This window comes from Rhopalosiphum padi, chromosome 3 (assembly GCF_020882245.1).
Source record: "Rhopalosiphum padi isolate XX-2018 chromosome 3, ASM2088224v1, whole genome shotgun sequence".
NCBI lineage: Eukaryota > Metazoa > Arthropoda > Insecta > Hemiptera > Aphididae > Rhopalosiphum > Rhopalosiphum padi.
Window position 1 is genome coordinate 50,324,353 of NC_083599.1, and position 13,269 is coordinate 50,337,621.

The window sequence follows — 13,269 nt, forward strand, 5'->3', positions numbered from 1 at the left end:
TAGAATTATAATAATTATTAATTTATGATGGGGGGGGGGGGGGTGTTGTCAAGATTTCCAGTAATATATTTACACTTGCTGAATGGGTTTTGCAGACTGATAAATGCGGGATGATGCGTGTGCCGTCCGCACTGCATGCAGAAATTCTGCATTCGTTATTCCTGCATTTTATAATATATAGTTTAAATTACGGACAGTTTTAGTAGTATAAAGGGTTTACCCGTTACACGTTACATATTATTATGTGTGCACTGTGCAGTATACAGGTACATATTATACAATATATGTACCTATAGGTGTATATTATATATACACGTTATGTGCGGTGTGGATAATGCACTCGCCACTGCAGGTTTACGGTCGTGTGTACAATATGTACAATATGTATTATTGTAAACGTATACAACTATATATATATATGTGTCATAATAGGTATATCTGTATATATATATATATAGTCATTGTGTGTGTGATCTCTGTTGATGTGTATAAATATATAATATATTATATATACACACGTATTACGATTATAATGTATAATATATATATATATACTTTTCCGGCAACACGCGAGTGTGTATAGACTTTGTTGACCTATGACCTTGTGCTATATATAAATGCTCTATAAATAGGTATAATAAAGAGGACTAGCGCGGAGACCCTTTTTTCATATCGCGCGTTATTATTATATTATAATGCGCGTGCACACAATGTGTACGGCGATATTATAGTATAATGATGTGTACGATAATAATTCACAGTAATAATGTTATAACGCGAGCGCGTCACTGCGGAGCGTAAATTTAAAGGTGTAATCGCACGTCGAACGATAGTAGGTAGGTACATTATGACACACGCGTCGAACTCGTCGAACTTTTAGAAATACGCGCAGGTACGTTATAATACGATAAAAAAATAATGTAATATAAAGTGTGTAAACGACGACGACGACATGTGACTTATCCGACGGTTATTCGTGTGCATAATCGTATACACCTATGTGACTTATATCGGCAGGTCGCCGCACAAAGGTCGGTGCCGCGGACACGGCTTGCGGCTTTTGTTGGCAAATTTTTTCCCGTTTCCAGGCGTAAAAATTTCCGGCCAACTCGTCCGTGGCGAGTCGGTGAGGGGGGACCGCGTCGTTGTTCGTCCGCCGTCGAAATTTCGGTTTTTACCCCGACCCCGGTCGGTCCGTACGTCGCGTTTACGGTGCGCGGTGCGAGGGGCGAAGGCTCGGACGTGATCGTTGGCGCGGGGCGCGGTGCGGCGAGGGACGGTGCACGGGCACGGCGGCGGGGGGTACACGTCAGGCGGAAAGAAGGTTAGGCGTGCGCGGCGGTCGAGTAAAAATATGGTTCACCCGGTGGGGGCCGCCCAGTGGCCGTGACGTCGCGGCACCCGATTGGCCCGGGAGGCGGTGCGACAATCGATACTACCTGCGCGCGCGGCGTGGCGGGGTGTGAGCTGTCCCCCCGCAACCGCCACCTCTAACGTGTAGCGCACCGCACTAGTCTCGATCGGCCGTCCGCGTAGTCGCTCAACGGCAGTCGTACACGTCCGACGTTCGCTCCGCACGTTCAACACGCGCGCCATCACGGTGTCTCTGTTTGTCAAGTCTCGCGCGTGTGTTTCCTTACGCCGCCGAAGTCGTGTGTTTCTCGCCGCGCCACACACATGACACCGTTCGTCCGTGCGTTGATCGCGTGTTCGTCGTCGCCGTCGTATTCGTCTTAGTGTTTTATTTTTTTTATGTTTTTAATTTAATCGCGTTTTACTTGCGTTAGTTATAATAATTATTTACGTTTTTAATTTTTTTTTTTCCGTTTTTTTTTTTTTTTGTTTTTATTTGCGGTTTACGAAGATTTTTGTGTTTTTTCCGTGTGCTTTTCGCGTGGATGACAACGCTCTGATTCGGTCGCGCAGCTGCCGACATCGCTCCGACGCCGCCGCCGCACCACCGCCGCCGGCCCCGCGGACGGACAACGTCGCGCGCGCTCGTCGCCCGCGTTCTTCACCACGCACGGTAAATACCCGACGATAATTGACACTAATCCGTACCCGCAGTCGCGTCGTCGACCGCAAACGACCGCAGCTATTCATAAAATGCTAATGGACGCCGAAATAAAAAACTGTTCCGGCCTGTTGGCTGGCGGAGTGCACCACGCTTCCGCGCACATGGGCCACACGTACGGAAACCTGAATCAGATGGGCATGTTGGCCGGTATCGGTTCCGCGGGCGTCGTGCTCGGCGGACCGCAGGGCGGCGGACAGCAGCCGCTCTCGTCGCCACCGCCGTCGCAACAGCAACAGCAACAGTCCGCGCTGCACCAACAGCAGCAGCAGCAGCAGCAGCAACAGCAACAACAGCAGCAACAGCAACAGCAACAACAGCAGCAGCAGCAACACCATCAGCACATGCAGGCCGCGCACCACCATCATCAGGTGGGCGGGCACGTCGTCGGCGGTCAGCTGCAGTTGCCGTCGCCGAACAACAACAACTCGTCGTCGGCCAACAAGAACCAGAACGTGGACCGCGTCAAGCGGCCAATGAACGCGTTCATGGTGTGGTCCCGCGGACAGCGCCGCAAGATGGCACAGGAGAACCCGAAGATGCACAACTCGGAGATCAGCAAGCGGCTGGGCAGCGAGTGGAAAATGCTGACCGAGACCGAGAAACGGCCGTTCATCGACGAGGCCAAGCGGTTGCGCGCCGTGCACATGAAGGAACATCCGGACTACAAGTACCGGCCAAGGCGCAAGACCAAGACGCTGATGAAGAAGGAAAAGTACCCGTTGCCGGGCGCGGGCGGCCCGCTGTCTCTGGGCGGTGCCGGCGGACAGCCGTGCGACAACTCGGTGGGCGGCCGGAACGCCGTGTCCCAGGCGTCGGCCGCTGTCCAGCAGCAGATGGTCAGCAACAGCCGCGAGCTGTACCACCAGATGAACGGTTACATGCCCAACGGCGGGTTCGGCATGCACCACGACCCGAATCCGTACGCGCAACAGCCGTCGCCGTACGCGTCGCACATGGCCGCCGCTTCACAGGCCGCCGCGAGTTACCGGTACGACATGCCGCAGATGAACAACAACGCGGCCGCCGCCGCGTCCATGCACTACTTGAACGGCAGCTACAACCTGTACTCGGACATGAACCAGTACCAGCAGGGGCCGCCGTCCACGTCGCACAGCCCGGACAGCATCAAGTCCGAGAGGATCTCGCCGCCCGTCCAGTCGGGCGGACATTCGCCGAGTCCCAGGCTGTGCCAGCAACAACAGTTGCACCAGCAACAGCAGCAGCAGCAGCAACAACAACAGCAACAGCTGGGAGGCAACGATCTGCTCCGCATGTACATGCCGCTCGAGTCCAGGCTGTCTGCGGCCGCCCAGGGACACCAACAGCCCGGCGTCCACGGCCACCCATACCTGTCGCATGGCCAGCAGCAGAACCTCGTGCAGCAGACCCATCCGCACTCCATGTCGCCCGATCTCCAGATGGGCCACTTGGGCCATCACATGTAAACGACAATGGTCCGCCAGCCAATCGACAAGTCGCCACCGCCGCCGCCGCCGCCGCAGTTTCCTCCTCATCGCCGTCGACACCGTTCACCTCAACGTCCGCGAGCGCCGCTCTCAGAGGACAGCGCCGCGCACTCTACGCGTGTCATGTAAGCCATATAAAAAAAAAAAATTCAAAAAAAAATTATTAAAACTTATTATATATACATTAAAACGAACGGCGAACGGCGGGCAAATAATTTGGTATTGTTCCATCATATTTGTTCGCCGTTGGATTTTTTTTTTTTTTTAATAACATTGTCTTAATAGCGGTTAACAAAACGTTAAATTTTACGTATATACTTGCACAAGCCGCGAGTAGTACAAATGTCAATAATGACAATTATTGTTTTTTTTTCTGTTTTATTTTTTTTTTTTATTTATAATTTTTAATTATTTTTCAATTTGTTTTTGAAAAACATTAACGCGTGCCGGCCGCGTGAACCATTTTATTATTATAAAAAATATAATGTCCTCGAAATTTGTAAAAAAAAAAAACACGTCCTCTTTCCGCTAAACGTAAAAAAAAATAATGTTTAACACCGATAACATTTTCGTCTATTCCCCTTTGTAATAATTGATAATATTTATCCGTTATTATTATTATGTGCGACATATTAGAAATCGTTGTGCATAATATAATATCATATTATTATTGTGTTGCGATACTATAATATTACGCGTGATTCCTCCTCCCCATTACCCGCTGCGGGTACAATTTTGATTCGAACGCACAAGAAACGACTCTTTTATGTATCTATACATTTGCTTTGTACATAAAAGTGTATATTTTTCTTTTCGAAAAGAAAAACATTAATTGAACTACCTCCCCCCGACTCCCATCCCCCGCGTACACCTTTAAAAATTTACATTTTACATTAAGTGTAATATACATCACTATTTATATATATTGTGTGAAAAATGCGCGCAAGTGATCAATAATATATATACTTTGTAAAGTGTTTCGGTCGAGTCTGCGGCGCGGAGCCGTCAGAGATGTGCCATAAAAATAAAATTGTAGAATAAAAAACGCACACACACACCCAAACATATTTTGCAACAATTTGCAATTCGAAAAAGACGTTGGCCTCTCCTACAAATCGAAATCCGCGTCCTACCGTCGAACGCATCCCTCTCCTCATCACGACATCGCCGTATCTAGAATTTATGACGTGATCGCACGCCAACAATAGGTAATAATAAATTTGTGAAAAACACAAAACAAACCCCCTTGGACGGTGCAGACCATAATATCATTCATACATTATATTTTATAGGAACTTAGCGCCCACACAACTCTTGTTTATTGCGCGACGACATTAATATTGTAATATTAAACGATAATATCATCGACTGTCAAAACACATGTACGCACGCACACTATTAAGCGCGTAATCCAGTAAAACAAACGAAATAAAAAATAAAACACGATAATATTAATATATAAAAAAAAAACTGGTTATCCGTCTCCTTTCCTCTGGTCGACGCCGCCACAGCCGACGCCCGGGGAGAAAGACGTAGAACGCGTAATGTGTGTGTGTGTGTATACGTGTAATATGTATTCAATTAGTGATGTGTTTTATTATATTTTTTTCTATCGCTTTTTACCCCGATTTTCAAACGAGATCGTTAGACGGGGCGTGGAAGGTGTGTCTTGCACGCACGCACAAAACAAACCGCCTTAAACCTCGTCGATTTGTTGTCAAATACGGTCGCCGACGCCGAACGCGATTGTTAACCCGTGTAAGTGATGGGTCTCGTAGTATCACCTGTTCGCCGGTCATTATCATCTCGCCGCCGTCCAATGAAATTTCTCAAGACAAAACTCACGCTGCGTTCGCTCGGCGGCGTCGTCGAATTTTTTTTCGCATCTTAACATTTTGCGAGCCACCACTGCTGAAATTTAAACGAGACGCTAAAAATAAATAACCGTGCGTTTTCGGTAGTGAATTCGATAAATCGAAGAAATAAAACGGACATTATCGGCGGGCGTTGGCGTGCGCGTGCGTGCGTCGCGTTTGTCCGGTTCGTGTTATTTTCGTTCCGATAAAATTATTGCAGAAATTCCCGACCGGATCAGGTCTCCCGTTCTCCCATAGAGACGCCTCTATGTATGTACCACGTACGTTCCGTGCTTACAATATTATTGTCCAAAATTTCCATTATCCGTACAGCAACAATGCCCAAAACCCACACCTATTTTATGTATTCAACGGAGACCGTGACTTTTTTCCCTACACGCCATTTACACGAGTACAGCAGAATTACTACCCGTCGTGCATATTATTTAATAGTAATGACCGTATCCCCAAACAATTATTATAACTTCAATAGTTTTAATAGACCACATTATAATATATTATTAACGTTATACGTTGACTGGCGACTCTCCGCCGCGTTGCACCGCGGAGGAGAATATCCAGTGAACCTATATGGGTTAGTATCTAACACGCGTTTCGAATTTTATCCGTTTTTCCTCTCTATTTTTACCATTATTGTTATAATATAGTTTTTAAATTGTCGACGGTTTTCGGTTATCTCTGGAGCGCTCTTATCGACAATAATGTTCGCGTCTAATCCCGTATACCGTAGCATATTTTTATCGCGTACCCATTTAATACTGCACGCAGACGTCAGATTATATATACTGTATGAACGCGGTACCAGCGATTTTACGTGCCGCGTCTTGCCGCCGTACGAAAATCGCTTTTACCGCATTTTATATATACTACGCGTCAGTTAGTAGTATTGTTATGGCGTTGTTTATACATAAAATTACGATATTATTGTCGATATACACTGGTACATAGATACACGAAAACCTCTTTTTAAAAGTACTCGCCGCACTGCAACCTGCACCGCCCTCGGGAGGTCCTCTCCAAAATCGCCCGTCATGCGCCGAGACCATTATTAATTTTTGTTTTTCTGTTTTCCGATTTATATAACATTATGATTCCGTCTAATCCGTTGGTTTTCCTTTTTTTTCTTTTTTGTGTTCCCGCACTGAATATGTAGACGTTAAGTATATCGTCGTCCTCATAATAGGTATAACGATATACTTAAAGTCCACTGTACAGTCAATTGTACGATATTACGCTCGTTGCGATCATTCACTCGCGCGGACTGATACCCGGTAATTGGGCGCTGAGAACGAAAAAAGAAAAAAAAATTCAAAACAAACGCAATAACTTAACAATACTGCGGTAATACCTAACGTTAAATTATGAAGTGCGGTTGATCGAACACCATCATAATATTATAACGCGATCTTGCGGTTTTTGTGATTTTTTTTTTGATAATATTATCGCGTCCACGGCGTCTATCATGCCGTCGTTTATACTAATTTTTTCAATAATAGTATTTCTATTATATTTACAATAATTTAGTGTGTTGTACAATTATTTTAACTTGAATGTCATTCGTTCATATATACTCTTTGGCTGTGAGTCGTGACGTTTCCTCTCTTTTTGATTTCCTGACCAACAATCCCTGACTAAATATAACAACCGTATGTGTGTGTGATTTTTTTTAAACATTTTAATGTGTATATTTATATTTTTCCTTCTATACACACCGATGAACCCCGATTACATAATAATATGTTTCTTGCCATTTACGACGAACCGAGTTGTTTTTGTGCCATTGTTTCCCATTTTTAATTAATATTTTTAAATATATATATAAATGCGTAATTATGATATATATTATAATATATATATATATATATTATTATATATATATTGTAAAAACAAATACAAAATCGAATAAAATAATAATAATTTGTATAAAAATATATATATGTAAATATTATTGTTGTATCGTGATTAAGTGATTCTGGAGATGAAAAATGAATATAAAATAGGGTATATATTTTTAAGGAACAATATATAAAATATTATATATATATAAAGCTAACAACTTTGATAATTTCTCTAAAACGATAAAATACATTAAAAAAAAAAATACAAAACAAGCAATTAGTGGTTATTATTTCATCTTAAACATATTATTTTAAGTTAATTATACAAATACAGTGACCAGAACACATTTCGCGTTCTCTTTATGATTATTTTTATTTTTATGATTATTATTATTACTATTATCATTATAATTTTTTCGTTGTTGATGAAAACACCTATAGATATAATACTATACGTTTAAGACCTACGACCGTGCTGGAAAACCTATTGTTTTCCCGTTTGCATGCGAATTCGATAACATTGAATCCGACACGGATGCAGTGCTATGATAATATTATTATTGTATTATTTTTCTGTAGTGTTTATAAGGTTTACAGCTCAAAAAAAAAAAAAGATCATATTATATTAATTGTAAGCCCGAATCGATTTTTTTTCATCAACTTTTTTTTATTAAATATTATTATCTTTTTATTATTATTATTATTATTATGATTATTATTATTATTATAGATATTATTATTATCATTATTATTATATTATTATTACTATATAATTATTACAATTATTATTATTTTTACATCTTGTAAATAAATTACTATATAAAACAATTTGAAAAATTGTGTACATAAAAATTGTAATAATAACAAAGATAAGCAACGTTGTACTTGTTCTGTTGTCTTTAGACTTAAATTTCTGTACCAAGTCTGATATAGCGTTTGGTCTGTATTATTTATTAGTAATATATATTGATAATGTATTATTGACGTCCGAGTTTTAATTTTTTTTTTTTGTACAATTTGTTACAAATAATATGCCTCTGTGTTAATTATTAGTATTTGACCAAACAACACTACACATGTGACATAAATGTAAGCCAATTTGATTTAATGACATTAAATTGAGTGCAAATGGAATATTTTGATATTTCATGTATTTTAATTAATGACCGTAAAAATCGTAGTGAAATTGACTAAAAAATTGTATGGTTTTTTGGTCCGATAATGAAAATGATATAATATTCTTTATATTATAAATTATCATTATTATTATTAATATAATTGTTATTATTATTATTACTATTATTATTGCAGTTCGTATTTTTGGGCGTGTCATAAACATGTATAGGTATGATATGTTATTGTGGTACCTAACTTATGATTATTGATAATATAAATATTTCGTATATAGGTTAAGGAGTCTTCGTGTTTGTCAGTGGAATAGTGGAAACATTAATAATAATATAGTTGAAGATGCTGAGCACGGGTTTTTAATTGTACGACGTTGCGCAAAACAAAAAACGCCGCCGTACTTACACTTCGTCGTAAAACGTTAACGCGCTTACATCTAACAAAATATTATTCGTTGCACAAAGTTCGATCTTATTTCTTATTAATTCATATTATTGACTTACCTACCTATATCTTATTATGTATAATATATATTTTATAATAGGTATAGGTACGGCATTTAATTGGAAATCATTCGCCATCGATCGTAATATACTAATATATTATTTTATTAATTTATACATCGAGTAATGTAATAACGGAAAAAATTAGTATTATTATAATATTGTGATCGTACCATTAGATGTGCAGCTTAAATTCTGCTGCATACTGCGTATTATACAATTTAATAATATTATCGTTTCGCGAGTGCAACGGAGACACCTACAGTGCCGAATCCGGTTTTGATCGCGAAGTATAATACGTTGTGTTCGTTTTATTATTTTTTTTCGACGGTAACGGTTTTAGTGTGCCCCCCCCCCACACAGCTTGTTTTTTAACACGACGGCTCAACTAATCGATTTTTTTGTAATCAAGTGTTATTCACGTCAACGTTTTTACGTATAAATAAAAAACATATATAGGTACCCAACTCGTTACTGTGCAGTAACGTTTAAAAATCGCGATATCACAATCGCGCGCGGGTTGTGTAAATCATGCGTCTATATAGTGTGCGTTCGTTTCACCGTCAGTGTGGCAGTAACGACCGTTTGGATTTCAAAACCGTCACTGAAAAAATAATCGAATATCTACGAAATGATACTCTATATATAGGTAATATACTTTGTACCTACATAATATATAATATATATATATATATATATATATATATATATATACACACGCGACCGCGTTTTTTCCATACCGAACTCTTTCAATTTTCATATTTTCTTTCTCTGCGCGTGTCTTACCTACATGGCGATGAAATTTTAATAACTACGCGGTGTATATGACGTGTTTATATAACAGTGTTGTGTTGGAACGCGCACGTCAGCCGAATAATTCGTTGTGAAGACGTTTCTTCGGATGAACGTGTCTATATATATTTATATATACGTATAGACGGACCTTCCACGACAATTCTAATCACGCGCAACAAAGAAATCTGAAATCGATGGTCGGTTATTATGTTTTCGATTTCGACGGCGGCGGCGGCCGCGGCCGCGATGATCCTCAAAATACTTTTGTCCGTTGATACATATTGCTATTTCGATTGTGGTGCACTCGTACGATTTCTTCAACGAGCTCTGGTTTATTATTACCGCAGACTGTCCGCAGTCATAGATTTTGTGCATTATTATTATATTTTCAAATTCGGTGTACCGTCCTTCGTTATATGTTATATAACGAGCGTCGAGTGCTGCTCGTCGAAAATATTATCATACTACGACAATATATCTGCCCGATGGGTACCTCCTCTTGTGTATCGTTTATGATGCACAAATGACTCGAGCAGTGTGCTTCGGCGAAACGGTAGACTCGGTTATCTTTTTCGAGCTGTTTTCTCGCGATTTCGCGAATGTCTACAAAAACGTTCAATATTGTTATGTCTCATTTATCATGATATGTACACGCGAATTTTCGCAATTCTCGCTATTGTATATATAGAACGACAACACGGTGGGTACCTACTCCGCGATGTACGTAGGTACAAGTAGCTCTCCATATTTTTCGTTCTCCGTGCAAACTACGACGCGACGATATTATTTCCTACCCGTCGTCTTGCAAAGTGACGGGTGTTCCGCGAAACGGATCGACGAGCCGGGGCGGATAACAATGACATGTTTTATGCGAATGCGTGCATTTTGTTCTTGCGAAAACGGGTTTCGCTTGAAATTCAAAACGATCGCGAATAATACATACATATATATCGTCTTGGTCCGAATTTCTATAGGCGTCTTCTAAACGTGTATACCACGCAGGTATCCGTCAATACATATCATAATATAGGCGTTACAGGCGGTATGTCACTGTAGTTGTAGCAGCAGCAGTGCACAACATAATAGGGTTTGACTGCTCGTATCCGGCTTAAAATTCCTTTTTTCGCTCGGTATATTACTCCGATGCGCGTACGACATAATATGTTTTATTATATATATATATAGAATGTGTGCATGTATACACTGCGATGTGTTCGTTTCGCACTAAAAGCCTCCTTTAACTGCAGCGTTTTCGTGATGTTATATATACAAGTAGGTACGTTATTGTATATTCTACGCCGTCGTCCGTTTCCGTTCACGCCGAAAACGCCGAATTACGCGGCGCCGAACGAACAATAATGTAATACATAATACATATGTATCGTTATTATTAGTAATAACTTATTACTTCGAATAATATTATCGTGCACCGTATCATTTCGTAGATATAATAATAATAATAAATTGATTGGATTTTCACCGCGCGCTCGTATTATACGTATGTAATATATTATAGTATAATAATATGTAGGTATATTACTGCGTATTATATTATATATATATGTGCTATTGCGAAAAACGCGTTGTGTCGTTCGACCCTGACACACCTAGGAAATATGACAGTAAACAGTTGACCGAAAAACAGTGTCGATGCAAAAATACGAACGGTTTTTTTTTTTTAGAAATGTTTTATTATCCGAGACCGGAACGACGACGATGACGATCCATCCGTTTGTCACATATGTATATATATATTATTATATATTATTATAACGGTTTTCGCGCAAACCGCAGAGACAGACCGCCGCCGCGTCTTGCGTACAACGACGATGACTTATTACGTACATTTATATACATATATATATATAAATGATCTTCTCGGTATGGCATATATTAATAACGTACAAAATAATAATAGGTAGTATATATGTATATTTATAGGTATACCCCAGATTCGAACAAAATATAGGTGGTGCCGCTTTTCCGGGAAGAAATCCTGCTAGTGTAGCACTTTGTCGGTTTCTTCGACGTTTATATTTTATTATTATATGTGACTCAAATATTATATTTTATAATTATCCCTATGTACGCGTGGTAATCCGATCGGGTCATCTGTACTATAGGTATCAACACTACTACCAATTATATATGTACGTATATTCTATTTATATTACTATAATGTATATAAATCTCGACCTCTCAGGCTCTCAATATATTATAACAACAACAATAATAATAATAATAATAACAATAATAGAAGACATCTGCAACGCGCTTCTTGCGCGGTCGGCCACGTAGAGCTCAAAAGAGAGATCGCCGCCTATACTATAGCTCTCTCATATTTTATTATATTAAAATATATATTATATATTATTATTATAAACGTATAACCGTCGCGTTCGTTGCAGCTGTGGAAAGGAAGGTATATATATAGTGCTGCAGTGTGGAAGTATTATTATTATTATTATGTGCGTTGCACGCAGACCGCCGGACAAACCTAATCTCTCCAGCGCGCGGTTTTTTATTATTATTTACTCTCATCCGACGACGGTTTGCCGGTACCGTTAACCAATAGCCGGGCCCGAGGCCGCCCTCCCCGTCGGAATGCTCGGCCGGCGCGCGCGCAACAACACTGGAAATTAGCAACGCCTCTGCCGGCTGATGGTCGGACGGAAGGACGGACGGACGGGCGGGGAGAGCGCACAGCCTTTCCCGCCCGCCGAGCTCGGTCGCTCGCACACACGGGCGGGCGCGCGCGCGCGCCGCGTAATTCGCTTTCGTCGGTTTTTTCCGCCGCCAGCGTTTTGGCCGCGAGCGCGCGTATTTCGCGTCGACGGTCCGAATCGCACGAGAGAGAAACGACACGCGGATGGAGATTGCGTACGATAATATCATAATAATATATTAAATATGGACGATAGTGTGCGTATTTATTTAGGCGGTAGACGATGGGCGAGAGCTTATTTTAATATTTACATATATCATATCATCATAGGTCGTACTTGCCGAGCGGCTGCCATAACACACACACACACCGAAAAAAACGTCGAAAACGCGTTTGAAAACGATGAAAAATTCTGCGCATAGTACATCCGTTTCCTATGTACAGTAATGTAGTAAACACATCCGTGTACGAACGGCGGAATAATTAGGTTATTAATTTTTGTAGGCGAATGTCATCCCGAAGCGGTCGGCTCGTCATCGGCTCGTCGTTTATATACATATATATAGCAGTTCCATTAACCGTACAGCAGGCGATAATGATTTGATCATAAAATATAATAAACGTTGTCACGACGGTATGTTCAGAGTATTCTCGTTATCCGCCGAATTCAAGTTTAGATAAAACGATTTCGCTGTAGAATATTAACCACTTTATTATACACACGGCGCGGGAGTATTTTGAATAATATTTCCAACCATCTGATAGCTGATGTATAGATACCGTGATAACGGGTTATATAAGTTATACGCGGAATACGGAGACTGTGTATAATAGTGCCTATACCTTAACGATGTATATACTATTATATCACGATTTTAAGTCTTTGTTACTATATGACGTAGGAACTCACCACGGTTTAT

The 13,269-nt window shown here is 40.6% G+C and overlaps 1 protein-coding gene across 1 annotated transcript; it reads left to right on the plus strand.

Moving 5' to 3' along the window:
* The first annotated feature begins 1,512 nt into the window (after nucleotides 1–1,512).
* LOC132923738 (transcription factor Sox-2-like) lies at nucleotides 1,513–3,674 on the plus strand. The gene has a single exon (XM_060987695.1). It carries the CDS (start codon nucleotides 2,107–2,109, stop codon nucleotides 3,520–3,522), a length of 1,416 nt encoding a protein of 471 aa, XP_060843678.1. The 5' UTR covers nucleotides 1,513–2,106; the 3' UTR covers nucleotides 3,523–3,674.
* Nucleotides 3,675–13,269: the final 9,595 nt, after the last annotated feature.